This window comes from Podarcis bocagei (genome assembly GCF_964188305.1).
Source record: "Podarcis bocagei genome assembly, chromosome: 1".
NCBI classification, from domain to species: domain Eukaryota; kingdom Metazoa; phylum Chordata; class Lepidosauria; order Squamata; family Lacertidae; genus Podarcis; species Podarcis bocagei.
Genome location: NC_138125.1, coordinates 37385731 through 37403140, shown reverse-complemented (window position 1 = coordinate 37403140; position 17410 = coordinate 37385731). Strand labels below are relative to the sequence as shown.

The window sequence follows — 17410 nt, the reverse complement described above, 5'->3', positions numbered from 1 at the left end:
TGGCCTTGATCAAAAAAACCTTCAACTCAATTGTCATAAAAATAGATCAAGTATAGGCATGTTCTGCAACCTTTCTGTGGCCCATCCAAATGGAGTTAGCAGACCACAGTTGGAGAATCTTTGCTCTACCCCTCAGGTTTTAAAATGCCTCACATATCAATTACTCTTTTGTCTCCTTAGAAAGGTGTTGTATCTAAATCCATTAACAATAGCCACAAGCCCTTTTGTGAGCTTTTAAGAGTACTCTCCTGACATGGGAGTGAAAGTTATTGTCAGCTTATGAGGAAAGAGTACCTCCTGTGATCTGTAAATAGCCTAATATTCTCTTAAACAGCTCCATATTTAAGAGCGAGCTGAGCTTTGCATTTGGCATAAAGACATATGCCTATATCTATAAATAATAATAATATAATTATTTTACACAGTGGCTATGTTTCATAGCAAGAAGTTCCCCAAGAGGAAATTCAGCATCCATCTATAAATAAAATCAAGCATTAAGCAAATGAAAGAGTGTAAAATACTGTACTTCAGAGCAGAGCCAGCAGTGAATCAGACTATGGTGGCTATAGTTACTATGTATAATGCAAATGCAGTGGGAAATATTACAGGTTGGTTCTCTCACCAGTTCAGTCGTCCTTTGGAAGTTGAATGGAATCCGTTCCAGAAGTCCATTCGACTTCCAAAACATCCAAAACCCAAATTGTGGCATCTGATTGACTGCAGGAAGCTCCTGCAGCCAGCCGCAAGCCCTGTCGGACGTTCGGGTTCCAAAAGAACGTTCACAAATCGGAATGATCACTTCCGGGTTTGTGGCGTTCAGGAGCCAAAACGTCTGAGTTCCAGGTCATTCGGGATCCAAGATATGACTGTATCTTCAATTTGACCCAATAGGAATTGGCCCTTTTGCCTCTGTCCAGTAATTATAATCATAGTTGATTTCTTTTATAATGTTACTGTAGCATTAGCCCCAATCCAATTGCTCTGGGTAGTTTGATAACTGTACAAATAAATTGGGGTTTAGCCTCTCTAGGGTCTGGGGAAGTAAAGAGAAAGCCTATTAAATAAAGCTGTTTGGGACAGTCCTAGAACAAGTCTGGGGACGCGGGTGGCGCTGTGGTCTAAACCACTGAGTCTAGGGCTTGCCGATTGGAAGGTTGGCGGTTCGAATCCCCGCTACGGGTGAGCTCCTGTTGCTCGGTCCCAGCTCGGTCAACCTAACAGTTCGAAAGCACATCAAAGTGCAAGTAGAGAAATAGGTACCACTCTGGCAGGAAGGTAAACGGCGTTTCTGTGTGCTGCTCTGGTTTCGGTGTTCCATTGCACCAGAAGCGGCTTAGTCATGCTGGCCACATGACCCAGGAAAACTTTCTGCGGACAAATGTCAGCTCCCTTGGCCAGTAAAGCGAGATGAGCACCGCAACCCCAGAGTCATTCGTGACTGGACTTAATTGTCAGGGGTCCTTTACCTTTTTTAGAACAAGTCAGTGGTATGGTGAAATTATATTTACCAGATGGGATGTTTGAGGAGGGGTAGTACATCTGGTGGGAGACATGTTGTGTTCCTTTTGGGGTAGTTTGTCCACCTTTGGTCTCCACCCTGCACTTAGCTCTCATCTGTGGCTCCTAGAAGCTGTCAGCATATAGCACTAGCCATACCCCAGGCTGACAAGACCAGGTGAGGGTAGCTGATCGGTCTCAAACCCTTGGTGTGTTAGGGATCACCTCTGCATGCAAAGACAGGTTCCATCATATTGAGTGGACGAGACCAATAGTGGATCCAATGGTCAAGAAGGCAGTTTCTGCATGTGCTGTAGAGGGAAATGAGGGGCAGGTGGGGCTCGACAACCTGGGAAGGTAGCCCATGTAGCAGAAGGAAACACTGACCCCAAACCTCTGCTGCATTGTGATGATGATAATAATAATAATTATTTATTACTTATACCCCACCCATCTGGCTGGGTTTCCCCAGCCACTCTGGGCAGCTTCCAACAAAATATTAAAATACAATAATTAATCAAATATAAAAGCTTCCCTGAATAGGGCTGCCTTCAGATGTCTTCTAAAAGTCAGATAGTTGTTTATTTCTTTGACATCTGATGGGAGGGTGTTCCATAGGGCGGGTGCCACCACCGAGAAGGCCCTCTGCCTGGTTCCTTGTAACTTCGCTTCTTGCAGTGAGTGAACTGCCAGAAGGCCCTCGGCGCTGGACCTCAGTGTCTGGGCAGAACGATGGGGGTGGAGATACTCCTTCAGGAGAAGAAAAGGCTAAGGAGTAAACCCTACAGAAATCCGGAGTGGAGTCCCTAAGATGGTTGGGTGGTGCTTTGTATGCCGCCTCCTGGCAACTTCTGCAGCCAAGATGGCACCAAATGTATTGCTCTGCTTTCCTTTGGACCACATCAGTGAGGCTGAGAGGGAGGTCTTGTCATCTGGGCTGCCCAGGACCTCCATATGCACTGCCCAGGCTTGTGTCCCAGTGAAATTACTTAAGTGCTGCCAACACAGTGGTTGATGTTCTTGAAAAAGAGGAGCTTTGTATTTTTGTATTTTTAAATGTGTGTTTGTGTGTGTATGTGTATATGTATCTATATTTGCTTTCGTAGATTTTCACGGGTACAGGAATGCAGGTTTTGGTGTCTTCGGGTGTCTTCCCGTGTAAGAGTTGGGGTGTCTAGGCGACGTTTCGACGAGGTCTCACTCGTCATCTTCAGGCTGGTGCTTTCGGCTTCTTGTTACTGGAACAGAGCAGGATCTCAGTGTTTGAGTTCCTATAAATACTGTTGAGGGGGTGTGGTGTATAGCCTCCAACGTTCTGGGCAGAGAGGAAGTTCCCAGGTTAGTGTGCCTTTTCTTCTTTTGTTCATTAATTACTTGAGGGATATCTTGAGTGATTTCTTGAGTGATATTCTGAGTACCACTTAGGAGGGTCATTAGGTGTGGATTAGTTGCTAAAGCTTTCGTGTCTTGACCTCTTGAGCTTGTGAAGAGTTTTTCTGAGAAGATGGCTGTACTGCAAATAGTTGTGCTCTGGCTTGGCTTCGTGTATAGGGGCGAGCTGTGGTTTTGTGCCCTGTGCCAGCCAGATCTGTGTAGGGATTGTAGGGGGGTGCAGCATCCGGAGGTGCCACTATGGTTTGGCTACTGGATGGTGTCTGTAATTTATCTGTGGAGAGGGTCTGGGTTTGGGTCTGGTGTGGTTGATTGGAGATGGCGTTCTGTGTGCCTCTGGTTCTGGTGTCGGTTTTTGTGGGGAGGGCTAATTTCCAGATGTCTGGCAGGCGGGACGTGTCGTCACGCTTGTTCATGTTGTGAGGGTGTTTCTCTATCTCGATGGCTTCCATGATTATTCTCTTGTGGTGATGTTCCATGTTAAAGAGCAATTTGGAATCTGCAAAATTAATTTCGTGTCCTGTTTCTTTCATGTGTTGGTAAAGAGAGGAATACAAACCCAAACTTTGGCTCAGATATGTTGACGACACCTTTGTAATTTGGCCACACGGGAAGGAAAAACTAGATAGCTTCCTCACACATCTCAACAGCCTACACCCCAAAATACAATTCACTATGGAAATAGAAGCCAACAACCAACTTCCCTTCCTTGACGTCCTAATCTACAAAAAACCTGATGGCTCCCTAGGACACACTATCTACCGGAAAAAAACACACACCAACCGCTACTTACATGCACAATCACACCACCACCCTGCACAAATAAACTCCGTAGCCAAGACTCTCATCTCCAGAACCAAACGCCTGGCTGACAAAGACCACTTGACAACTGAGTTACAGAATCTCTCAAATGTGTTAATCGCCAACGGATACCAGCAAAACAGGGTTACGAAGCTAATCCAAAAAGAAACACCCCCCAAAAACCAAGACACAGAAGAAAACAATGGCATGGCCCTCCTTCCTTATATCAAGGGCACTACAGATAAAATTAGCAAAATCCTCCATAAACACAATATCAAAACAGCCTTTTGCACCAACCAAAAAATATCCAATATCCTCAGAAACCCCAAAGATAAAATCCAGCTAGAAAACCAAGGGGTCTATGAAATACCCTGCAAAGTCTGCCCAGCCACGTACATTGGACAAACAAACAGACGAATAAATGCACGTATCGCAGAACACAAGAATGCCGTCAAAAAAGAAGAAAAAACTTCCTCTCTTTACCAACACATGAAAGAAACAGGACACGAAATTAATTTTGCAGATTCCAAATTGCTCTTTAACATGGAACATCACCACAAGAGAATAATCATGGAAGCCATCGAGATAGAGAAACACCCTCACAACATGAACAAGCGTGACGACACGTCCCGCCTGCCAGACATCTGGAAATTAGCCCTCCCCACAAAAACCGACACCAGAACCAGAGGCACACAGAACGCCATCTCCAATCAACCACACCAGACCCAAACCCAGACCCTCTCCACAGATAAATTACAGACACCATCCAGTAGCCAAACCATAGTGGCACCTCCGGATGCTGCACCCCCCTACAATCCCTACACAGATCTGGCTGGCACAGGGCACAAAACCACAGCTCGCCCCTATACACGAAGCCAAGCCAGAGCACAACTATTTGCAGTACAGCCATCTCAGAAAAACTCTTCACAAGCTCAAGAGGTCAAGACACGAAAGCTTTAGCAACTAATCCACACCTAATGACCCTCCTAAGTGGTACTCAGAATATCACTCAAGAAATCACTCAAGATATCCCTCAAGTAATTAATGAACAAAAGAAGAAAAGGCACACTAACCTGGGAACTTCCTCTCTGCCCAGAACGTTGGAGGCTATACACCACACCCCCTCAACAGTATTTATAGGAACTCAAACACTGAGATCCTGCTCTGTTCCAGTAACAAGAAGCCGAAAGCACCAGCCTGAAGATGACGAGTGAGACCTCGTCGAAACGTCGCCTAGACACCCCAACTCTTACACGGGAAGACACCCGAAGACACCAAAACCCGTATCTATATTTATATATACATGTACATATATGAGTAAACAGCTATACTGCCAGCCATAACAATGTACAGTATACATTTCTGTTAAAGTTGTGCTGGTGGTGTCATTAGAACTGTCTTTGAAATGCATTAGAAGTTTGTAAAACCAGTTTGACTAGATACTGTGGCAGGACAGGAACACTGAGCAGGTCTACTGTGGGTAACTCCATAGTACAGTAACTATAGTGCCATCTCCAGTTCTTGGAAAAATTATAGGGTCTTCAATAGGAAATGTATACAATGACTCTCGTGGGTACCACCTTAAATACACATGCACAAAATGATGAAATCCATAATGCATTCTAAAGGTAACTGATACACCTCGGGTTAAGAACTTAATTCGTTCTGGAGGTCCCTTCTTAACCTGAAACTGTTCTTAATGTGAGGTACCACTTTAGCTTATGGGCTTCCTGCTGCCGCCATGCGGCCGCCGCGCGATTTCTGTTCTCATCCTGAAGCAAAGTTCTTAACCAGAGACAGTATTTCTGGGTGAGCAGAGTCTGTAACCTGAAGCACCTGTAACCTGAAGCGTCTGTAACTCGAGGTACCACTGTATTTTAGCGTTCTTGCCTCTAGAGAGGAGAGGAGAGAACATCCAAACTTGAATATAGTTAATTAAAGTTCTTGATACCGATCACTGACCGTAATAAAATGACTTGACTTGAATTAAAGTTAGTTACAGTGCCAGAATCACCAAGTCAGAATGGGATGGACCCATTAGTTGCAAACAGTAGGGCAGGATCAAAGCAGCTGGAAGTGGTGTTCCACATATACTCCTGCTTGTTCAGCCCTGTTTCCCCCTGCAGCTCTTGTGGCTTCCCAAAAGCCCTTGATGGTTTAGAGATCTTCCACAGATCTTTCACAGATGCATCAGTGCTGGAATTTGTGACACACACACACACACACACACACACACACACACACACGCAAGGCAGTGTTTCACTCACACACAGCTCTTTAGATCCCAGCTCATCTCTACTAAACTATCCGGGAAACTAATTTTCTAATTATTCTTCATCAGATTAGGCTGTGAAAGACTTACAGCATACCTTTAGACATTTGTTCTTTCTGGAAGATGATAAACTAGGCAAAATGTGATTTAAAAAGCACAACAAGGGTTGTTCTTAGCTGATTTTGGTTTCTGGAAGTGAAACAAACACGATCCCTGTTTCAAACATGATGCAAAGCAGGAAATTCCTCTATGCACAAGCAGGGAGGAGCAAAGGAGCCCTCTTAGGCACATATCCCGTTAACTATGGTTTACTGTGATGTGTGAACAGGGCCATTATGTTACCACAAAATAGTACATACAAATGGAAATGTTATGAATGAAAACTATGGGCTTAAACTATTGAACTAGGGCAGGGGTCTGCAACCTTTAAGACAAAAAGAGCCACTTGGACCCGTTTCCGAAGGGAAAAAAACTGGGAGCCGCAAAACTCGTCATTATAAAAATAACTTTTTTGACACTTTTTTATTATTTCTTTGTTTGACCCCTCAGAATTACTCCTCCTCATAGAAATAAATGTTAAATTAACAAGTTACCTTTTTGTGTGTGTGTGTTCTTCACTCCCCTTCAAAACAGTGACCAGCGTACATGCCCCTTACAATGTAGCGGGCGGGCGGGAAAGTGACGTCGGGACGGTGCGTGACTAACGCACGCACCGCCCCCATGCGACATCACAGCCAGTACAGCGCCCGCCACAGTGGGGAGTGTCGGGGCGCACAATGCACCTCCTCCCCTCGCTAGTATCCGCCCCGGAGCCGCGGGTTGCCGACCCCTGAACTAGGGCTTCCTTGAAGAACTGATGAAGGTTCATCTAAACTGTATTTAGCCTTTAGAATCCAAAGTTAAGTTGAACACTGAGTTATAAAAATATAAGCAGCCATTTGTTATTATTACTTTAACATGGGTAAAGCTGATGACTTATCATCTTAACCAGGCTGGGGAAATGAAACCATCACACCTGTCTACAGACTGAATTTTGCAACAATTACTCATGCTAAAAGGGTATTCATGGGAGCAGTTCAGTTCAGAATTAGTGGAACAAATGAGAGGCTTGTTCACCACATTGCGAGCAATAGATTCACTGCTGCTGCTTGATACTGAGGTTGCTGTTTTGGAGGAGTGCCTAGAGAGGGGTGGTGTGAGAATAGTTCATTTAGCTTGCTTGAACTAGGCGAGGGACTGGCCCAACACATGACATGTTAAAACATAGCATGATAGTGTCTGGGTGGTAGGTAGGTGATGAAATTTGTCTGCAAAATTAACAGGATAATGCCTCATGATTATTTCATACGTGGGTCATGAAAGTGACCCTTGAGTAGTTCTGTGCTTGGCTAATTTCCGCCTTTATAAAGGAATTTTTGCAAACCTTGGCTGATGGCATGGATCGCACTAGGTTCCAGTGTAGTCTGGAATTGGCGAAAAACATAGATGTGTGGCTTCTTCGACCCTTCACTTTTTAAAAGTTGCTTGTTAACTCCCCCACGCAGGTAAGGGTAAGGGGGGTGTCACTCTGTGAGGCCAGTTAGGCTGAGATAGAGTGATTTTCCCAAAACCACATAGTGAACTTAATCACTTAGTGAGGATTAGACCATGTGAGTTAGATACTGAACAAAGAGCAATGCCCTAGGCAATTATGATAGGGTATTACCAATTTCTGCCTTATCTTTATGAGCTTTATATGCTTGGGGTTAAAAAATGCTGAAGAATACATCTAGAATTAATGGCAATATATTATAAAAATAGCCCGATACTATAATATGCCATTATAATAGGCTTTAGAATAAATGCACCTCGCTCTCCCCTCCCCATCTTTTGGTGGTTGGCACATTAATGCAAATGCCCACAGTTCTAATTTCTAGCTTTTCAATTTTCTGCAGAACACTATTTTTCCACAGTAACTAGCTATGCATTTCCTCCCACATGCCTGCTAAACATATCTCCTTGCTGGAATTTGCAGAGTGGGAGGGGCTTCGTTCTGGGAAATGTCTGCTTATACTTTATATGCTAGTAAAGCATTTTATAGCAAATGTTGAGGGGGGCACATCTAAAGCTTCATCCCAGCATGGATCACCTACAGGCAGCTGGCTGGGATGTTTTATGTGGCTTTAGAAGCCTCGTTCACCTGAACCCACAGTCATAGGCGCCGACTCCATGGGGCCTGAGGGGGCCCGAGCCCCCTCAAAAATTCGTTTGGGGGGCTCTGCCCCCCCAATAATTTAAGAAAATTATTAGGCACCTTGCCAAAACCCACACAGGGGACTCCGGCGCGCGCCTCCCAAAGTGACCGGGAGCTCCTGAGAAGGGGCGGGCAGGTCGGTCAGTCAGAGGAAGACCCCCAGCGGCGGGACTTTAGAAAGGAATGGAGCTGCGGGGCCGAGGAACGGCGTATTCGTCGCCGGCGAGGGACCGGGGTGAGAGGAGAATGGAGGGGACGGGAGTTCCCGCCGCCGGAGCGGGGCTTTTTTTCTGGGTTCGGCTAAGGTGACGTTGGTAGGAGGGGGTGGCCGCCTCCCGGCGCGAAGCCTGGGGAGGGCAGGCCGGTTCTTGCATGCAAAAGCACCACTGCCATCCTGCCGCCAGTATGGACCCCGGTATGGGCCCCCCCAATATTTTTTATAAGTCGGCGCCCCTGCCCACAGTCATAGCCTAGAAAAGGTTGTTCTTAACATAGTGCCAATTCAAACGATGAAGCTGTTAATTTCCTTACAGTTTTATTTAATCTCAATTTCAGTTTTGACCATCTAGCCTTGAAAGAGCAGACAACGAATCATGATCAAGTTTTTTCTTATGGTGAACAAGCAAGGGCAAACAAGACTCTCTCGATATTATGAATACATGGACCTTCATAAACGGACGATGCTAGAAGCTGAAGTAATCAAGCATTGCCTTTCCCGTTCAAAGGAGCAAGTATGTCTTTTTATGTAGACATTTTAGGGTCAAACAATCTGATTGGGGCAGACCTATGACTTTGAACTTGAGCCTTCACCAAGTTCACAGCAGGGGTACATTCTGTGTATAGCACAAGTGTGTGTATTTGAATGGGATTTGGCATGCAAAAGGTGTGTGCACACAAGATGTTGGAATCTCCACCTAATCTCTGCTCTTCCCCACAGCCACTTTTGTCCCAACTTCCAACATCAGAGCTTGGCTGGGGGGGGGGGAATAACCTCAGGAAGATGGAATGGGGCAGCGGTGCAGATGGTTCGGCATCCCTTGCCTGTACAACCCCTTTGCTTTTTAAATGGCACTCTCCCACCAATTTATGTTGTTTAAAAATTAACTCTTGAATGCTGCATGTTAGGTGCTATTTGTGCCCATATATATAGTATGATGATTTCTTCAGTTCACCCCCTAATGTGATGGCTCCCAACTTTGGACCTCCTGATGTTTTTGGACTACAAGTCCCATCCCTCACCACTGCCCCTGCTGGCTAGGGACAATGGGAGTTGTAGTCTAACAACATCTGGGGGCCCTTTTTCAGGGGGAACTCATAGGAACTCAGTCTTGGCACCTCTCAGGTGGGCGCCATTGCCATTCTAAGAAAACGAGATATGTTTATGGTGAGTTCCAGCACCTCTTTCCCTAGAAAAATAGCACTGCCAATAAATGCTCTAATATGTTAATTCATATAGGTCCACTCCATATAGAGATATGTGCTTTGTCAAGAAAACCATCTTTTTTATTGTTAGCCAATCCTTCCTTCATCTGCAAACTGTTGCTAGGGTAACAGAAACAAAATAATTTTGAAACCCTCTTTATTTCAACAAGACAGTGGAAAACTTTGGGGGGGTGTACAGTGGTACCTCGTGTTACGTACCATCCCCCTTACGAATGCTTCGGGTTATGCACTCCACTAACCCGGAAGTAGATGCCCCTTGTTGTGAACTTTGCCCCGGCATGCAAGCGGAAGTCGTGCTCCGGCAGCGCGGCGGCAGCGGGAGGCGCCATTAGCAAAAGCGTGTCTCATGTTACAAATAGTTTCTGGTTACGAGTGGACCTCCGGAACGGATTAAGTATGTAACACGAGGTACCACTGTACTCTAGGCACCAGGATAGTTTCAGGATCCTAGCAAAGGCTATAACACTGATTTTGAGTCAGCTCAGGTTCTTTTAAGGATCAAGCTAGATGTGATAGTGGTGTGTGAGCGATATGTCGTTTACATAAAAACAAGGGGTGGGAAAGCATGTGAGGAACAGATGACATTAAGTAAGGGGAGCACAACTTTACTGGCTCTTCTTTGTTTTAAGCAGTTTTCTCTCAGTTGAGTTCCAATGAAAGACCTGGGCTGGGAGAAACTGCTTAAGGCAACGGAGTGCAACAAAGTAAGGAAGGAGGGGGCTGGTTTTGTTACACACAAAACACACGTCAGTGGGCTGTTTTACAAGTAGAGAACAAACCTCCACCCATCCTTGTTTTATATGTAAACAGGGCATTTTTAGAACTGGCATATAAAAACAATATTGGCATCGATTGTTCTGCCCTTTAATAACTTACTTAGCCTGCATAACCTAAAAACTGTCCAGATGAAATATTCAGTAAGCAGATAAATATCTACAAAAATGTGTCATCCATCAAATTTTATCTATGTCTTTTTTTTAGTGTTCCTTTATTGAATACAAAGATTTTAAGCTGGTGTACAGGCAATATGCTGCTCTTTTCATAGTGGTTGGAATTAATGAAACCGAGGTATGTGTTTATTTCTTAACTATGTAAAGAAAAAACAAATATTGATCTATGAACTAAAGACAAATACCGAACCTGATATATGCCCATTGCTTCAGTTTCTTCCTGGTTTCCATGTGTGATCCAGTTCCTTATATTGTGTCCTTCACTCTGCAATATCTAGCTCTCCCACAATGTAGTTGCATAATAAGAGATGAAGGAAATGCAGTATAGTCCCTTTCAGCAAAACCAAGAACCCTATGGCACCTCAAAGACAAGCAGGGTGTCATGAGCTTTTGTAATCAAGACCCTGCAAATAGAGACTTGACAAGAGACTAGAGACCAGGGTGCTTCCAGGTGGGTGTTTATCGTTGGATTGGTACACCACATGCAAGCAAACCTTTTACAGCACCCATACAAGGTCATCATCAAAAAGCCAGCCCGTATTTTTCCCTCATGTAATATGAATTTATTATTTTGAGGGGAAATCTGATAAGCTAAAAAAAACCCTGTTACTCACAACCCACTAGCGATATCTCAGTGACCTGTTTACAAAGGAAGCACCCTTGAGAAATTGTTTTATTCATGTATGTATTTACAACCTTTCTGGACTGCCTTTCATCACATAACAGTCATCAAAGGACAATTTTCAAGCACAATATAAAACATCATACGACATAAAACGACAGTGAAACACAACAATCAATAATATCAATCATCAATAAAACATAGCAGCATAAAATAAGCCTGAGGTCTTGGTCAGTCTCTCCTGGCTTCTTCCAAAAGCCCAGAACATTAAGTATGTTTTAACTTGGCAGTAAAATCCCAGCTAGGATGCCACCATCCATTTTGACAGGGAAAGAGTTCCATAATACAGGTTCTACTACAGCGGAAGCCCTGTCCTGTGTCACCACACAGCCAGCCATGCCTGCCTGCAGGACACGAAGCAGTGCCCATGGGTTCCAGGCCATTCTGAGCACAAACATCAGCATTGGCATGGTCTGCATGCAATTAAACCTGATGTGAAATTCAGTGTGTTATTGTTTGTAATGCTGCCCTGGTACACTCTTTTGAATTTATACTTCTGGTGCAGTGAATTTTAAGGTCTAATGATCAGACTATTTGTTTTGTTTCCTAAAACTTAAAACAAAAATCACAACTGTGAGCTTTATAAGTAATGTAGAAAAGTTAACAGATCACTGGTTTCTCTGATGTTCCAACTGATTTTCAGAATGAAATGGCTGTCTATGAACTCATTCATAATTTTGTGGAGGTTTTGGACAAGTATTTCAGTAGAGTGGTAAGTATGATATTGAACCAAATACAAACTCTTCTCTTTTTTTAGAAAGCTTTCATATGATTTATTATACCATAGACCTATTAGTCTGAAACATTTGCACCATGATAGAGTGCAGATATTTGACCTTTGGATTTATTTTTATCAAAAGACATCAACATTTAAGTCATTGGGTATTAAGCAAGTACACAGGTGGCTCAAGTCTGTATTATTCCACATGTATAGAATTATAGCTTTGTAGCTGCCTTGGAAATTGAGGAGAAATTGAGCAAAAGCTAAAGGAGAGCTTTGATAACTTGCTCCCAACTTTTGGATGTTTCTATTGGGACACCAGGAGAGGTCCAACATCTGAATGTAAGCTCTGCCTATGTCATTAGATAAATATAGCACTTTGAAAGAATCTTTGAAACTCACAAATCTAAAAATACTGAGATGACAAATCATCTCTCTAGTAAAGGACAGATGTTCTTTTCTTTCCCACAGTTTGTTCTTTCCTCCTCCATTATCATCCTAGCTTGAGATACTGCCAGAATTCTGCAGATATTATATGTTAATTTTACTTTCACTAGCTCATCTCATGAGAATTAACAGTTCAATTTGTTATATCATTTACTTGTTCTCTGTGTTACAAGCAATTAAAATAGAAACATGCATGATACGATGTACCACACTTTTCAACCCTTTTAGAGTGAACAAGCCAGCAGCTTCAAGCAAGGCCAGTCTCCATGGGGTGGTGCAAATTGTACATTAGACTCCGTCTTTCAGCCAATAGATGATCATTCAGAAATAGAGATATAGCCGCATCTGTTGATTGTGTTATAATCACAATTCAGACAAAACTGGTATTAGGAGGCAGTGCTTAGAATAAGGCAGGCAGATTTTTAGGAAATGTGCTTTCTTAAATGGGTGGCAGCTTCACATACGCATGTTGGGGCTTTCACTGTGTGCATTATGGTCAAAAAAACAAAATAAGCTTTATTGTACTAGCCAAAGGCCATGACAAAACCATACAAACACTGTCAGGAAAAGAAATATCTATATAAACTATATAACTGTATATAAAAAGCAGAGCCAGTGAATTGAACCATCAAGATCATAAAATGCAGATGCACGTGTGTTCACATTATGATGCCCGACATGCAGAAAGATACACGTTCAAGGAGGAATGCCATGGCTATTTTTAACACTGGATCGCCTCATAACACACCAGCAGAAATGTGATGACTGACACACAGCCAGGACTTATGTGTCTTCCAGCAATTTGGCAGAAGTGCAAAACAAATCAGCTGCCCACTTTCACCGAAAACAATCAAAGTCTACCTGCAGAAGGTAGCTTTAAAAGTGTGAGACCAGCATCTGGTGGAAGCTCCCACTCAAAAGAGGGCTGCTCAGTAGGATTTCCCATAGTTTAGGGCTGTGCATCTTTGCCTCATCCAAAGCATAGCAAAAGACATTAACAACTACTAGATACGGTATGCAATAGGTCTTGCTTCACAACAGTGTGGGGAAACTGTGACCCTCCAGACATTGTTAGACCCCCAACTCCCATCAGACCCAGCCAAGGATGCCCAAAGGTAGGGTTGCCATATTTCAGAAAGTGAAAATTCGGACACAAAAGTTGTATGGGTTGCCATATGTCTGGATCTTCCTGGACATTACAGTGATTTCCACCCAGACACTGTTTCCAACGGCCGAATCCCGGCTATGTCCAGGAAATTCTGGATGTATGGCTGCCCTACCAATGGTCAAGGATGATGGGAGCTGTAGTCCCTTAACTCTGCTTTAAAATAAGAAAGTTGTACTGAAAATGGCTGTAAAGGATGAGTGAATGTTTACAAGCTCCATGATAATCCCTTGGACCAAAAACCAATATACAAATAAACTTTAAAAACACTAATAATAGTGTACAATAATGTACAGTAGTCAGAAATGGAACAACATCAGTCCTTTGCTCTTGCTGATATGTCCCTTTTCCTCTTCTTTTTTTAGAGTGAATTGGATGTATCCTTTCAGTTTTCTCTATTTATGTTCCTGCTCCTTCCTGCGTCCTCCAGGCTGCGTGGCATTCATAGGAATCAAAATGTTGCCACGATTGGATTAAACTGTGTTCAGCAGAGGTGACTGAGCCATATGGATGGATGGTTTGTAGTATGTGAATAGTAACAGTGTGGAGGTAAGTTGTTAAAAGGCTAGTGATATGGGTGGTGATATGATAGTTGATGCTGGGAAATGCAGACATTTTGTCTAAAGGTAGGAAATTTCCCCTTGCTCTACTTGCTGCATGCATAACTTTAATAGATTTCAGTGCATGAACACAGTAGCTGTGATAGAATCTGTTGCTGGGCAAAGGAAGAGCTCTGTCCTCAAAGGAACCGAGCTCTGAGCATTTATTCCTACCATTGAAAGGGATCTCTCTCTCTTTCTCTGATTGCTACCTGCTTTTCAATGGCAGAGGCATCTGGACAAAAGTCTCAAATGGAGATTTCAGCACATGGGGTGAATAGATACAGGAGAAGACTAGGGATGCAGATTAATGTAGTCTGCTTGCTCATTACAGCTGTTAACGTTCAACCGAATGACCATCTCCTTCTGCACGAACCTGCCTGAGCTGACCACAGTGTTTAGTATCAGATCCATTCATTGATTCTGCTGGCATAATGTAGTGGGAGAGGATTTGAGATGGTTGCTGATGACCCAAATGGGTTGGGTAACATCTCTCTCCATGTGACGGAGGCAGGAGAGTAAAGAACTCTGGGAGGCAGGCGCAGTCCCCTCAGTTTTTTCCCTCCTGCCTGACGGGACAGGTTTTTCTTCTTATGAGAGTTATCTTCTGTCATACTTTCAATGCTACTGGAGGTGTTATGGGTGTGTGTGTCCCCCATGATCTGGCCCTGCTTATTTAAGGGAAATGGAACTACATCTGTAATATTGGGGAAGACAAAAGGGGACATTCCAGGTGAGACTTGAATCCCCTAACATACCCCTGGGTGAAAAATATGCCAACCCCAGAAATGGTACACTATGTTTCCCTGTAGCTGTCCTGACACCTTCTACCATCATCAGCATGAGATAAGCAGGGCTCAGGATTTGGCAGTTTTCCAACCCACATTCTCCCACCTCTATCCTTTTTGGATTGGAGATCAGTGAGGGTAGCATCAGAAGTAGACGGTCCTGAGAAACCAACAACAACAACAACAACACCTGTGGTTGATGGAAGTAAGACAATTAAAGGGTGACATTACAAACACTCTCCTAATTGCATGCTAAATAATTGTATGATTAGCTCAGTCGGTAGAGAATGGGACTCTTAATCTAATCTTAGGGAAGGAAATTTTGCAATGAAAGGGAGGCTCCATTACATTTGAGTCAGGATTCCACTTAAAGAGGAAGCTTATTAGTATCCTCTTAATTAAGAGTACACATGAAGCAAAATGTTTTCAGTATTGTAACTGCAATACAGCAAAATAAAAAAAAAAACACATCTTTGTGGAAATAGTCAGAATTTAAGCATTCCCTCACTACCCCCCATAAATTAAATCTCAAGTTTTGCTACTTAGCATGCTGGTGTATTTGACAAGTCCCAGCTATGTGCATGGAGAAGTGGGTGGAATTGTATTAAGCTCTTTAAAACAACTGCAGTAGGTGCTGATATCTGGGAGAGATGAGTCATTAAAAAAGATTACAAAAGCAACAGTTGAAAGTTATCACATCAAGTTTGGTGTGGCAAAACGGATCTGGAGTGGGAGTACTTTATTTTTTAATGCCTGTACTTCTGTGTAAGGAACAAGAGCGCAGTTTATCATATGAAAATAAGACATAGATGACCTGCTCTGAAAAGTATGAATTGCTGCCTAGGTTGCACTCCCATGCACATGTACTTGTAAGTATTACTCTTTGAGCACAGCTTGACTGACATCTAAGTAAAGAAACATAGGTTGATGCTGTGCATTACATTACATAAAAGCATTTAAGAAGAACATATCCATTTTCAGGAGAAATTACTGAATTTAGCTAACACACAGGCACTCCCTGTATTGAAGATGTAAACAGGTGTACAGTAAACCTTATATCGTAAAGACACTAGCTTCCATTGTGCTTTGATTTTCCCAACAGAAACAGAACCCGGGTAAGTGCCTGGAACCCCCCTGGAATATTGCTACTGCTAGGCAGAGACTGGGGCTGACACGCAACCTTCACAACATTACTTAAAGAAAATAAAGTCCAATAGTGATGCCTCGTGCAGGGAGATGCAGTCCGTGGCATTCCCACAGTGACGGTGGCAAGATTAGTGGAGCCCTGGGTTGGCAGCCTTGCAGGGCCGCTGACACCCTGACTTACCCCACCACAGCCTCCCTCTGATCTCCTCTCCATCCCAATGAGCACAACAACCTCTCTTTACTGCAGATCAACATCATGCTAAGCTGGAGGAGAGGTTCCTCTCTTCCAAGCCCAGCAGTAGGCTAGGAAGGAAAACCACACTCTTTGCTATTCAGATATCACTTTCTTCAAATCAGAGATGGCATTTTCCCTTCCCATCACTGTGATGGGCTGGGAGGAAGGGAACTTCTCCCAGCTGCATGCTGTGATGGGGAGGAAAACCTCTGTCTCTCTTCTTCTGCTCAGTCTGAGGAACCTCTCATTCTATCCCATTGTTGAGGTGTTGAGGAAAGCCCTCTCCTCAAAGGTACCTTTCCCTCACACGTGCCACCATTGCTGGGAGGTCAGAGCACTCATTTATATGTGCTGAGACCTAAGATCTCATAGCAGTAGCATCACTGGTTTTGCCATCAATCTTGGGGGGTGGGGGCCCTACTGCAGGACAGTTTCCTCACCTTTGAGCTAAAGACTTGCCACTTTTCAGTTGCGGTCCATCAACACTTAAAGGCCAAAAGCTTTGGTAAGAAAATATTTGCCAGAACCAACTTAATGTCCAAGCTTTAAATCACATCAATGCACAATGCTTCTAATAAAACACAGGTATTTTTGAGGCATATGCTAATGGAAGCAAATATATTTAGTGACTGAAATAGCTATGCCAGTCACTGAGCCAAAAACTGTTTTGTCTTGGGGTGACACATCTGGCTCTATGAAACTTGAGAAAATACTAGGTATAGAAATCATCAGTGGTAAGTAGATATATCGCCAAATTATATTTCGGCCTTGTGTTTGAAAAAATATATTTCAAAGCATGTTCATACAGCCTACCTTTATTAGCCCCTTGCCCTCTATTTGAAGAGCAGTTCAGAGTTTTATTTAAAGTTAAATAACCTTAAGAAGGAAACGTGGAGGCTTTGAAGTTGGTCATAAACATTGAGCAATAGGGCAGCAGAGACAGGTCACCTGGTCACAGTCTTCCCTTATGTGGTGAGATGTAGGGTAGTTTTATTAAAATTATAGCAATTTTGCAATTTCTCTTCTGTCTATACTGTAT

At 43.4% G+C, this 17410-nt stretch overlaps 1 protein-coding gene across 4 annotated transcripts in view; it reads left to right on the top strand.

The window, feature by feature from the left end:
* AP4S1 (adaptor related protein complex 4 subunit sigma 1) overlaps positions 1-17410 on the top strand; it is a 28723-nt gene that overhangs the window by 5933 nt on the left and 5380 nt on the right. For 3 of the 4 annotated variants that reach the window (XM_081210686.1, XM_081210687.1, XM_081210688.1), the window contains exons 2-5: positions 8751-8926; positions 10620-10706; positions 11914-11982; positions 13969-13980. In XM_081210686.1, coding sequence (XP_081066812.1) covers positions 8789-8926; positions 10620-10706; positions 11914-11982; positions 13969-13980 — 306 coding nt within the window. In that variant the 5' untranslated portion in view covers positions 8751-8788. The remainder of the gene's footprint in view (positions 1-8750; positions 8927-10619; positions 10707-11913; positions 11983-13968; positions 13981-17410) is intronic. The other variant, XM_081210689.1, reaches the window with a different exon arrangement.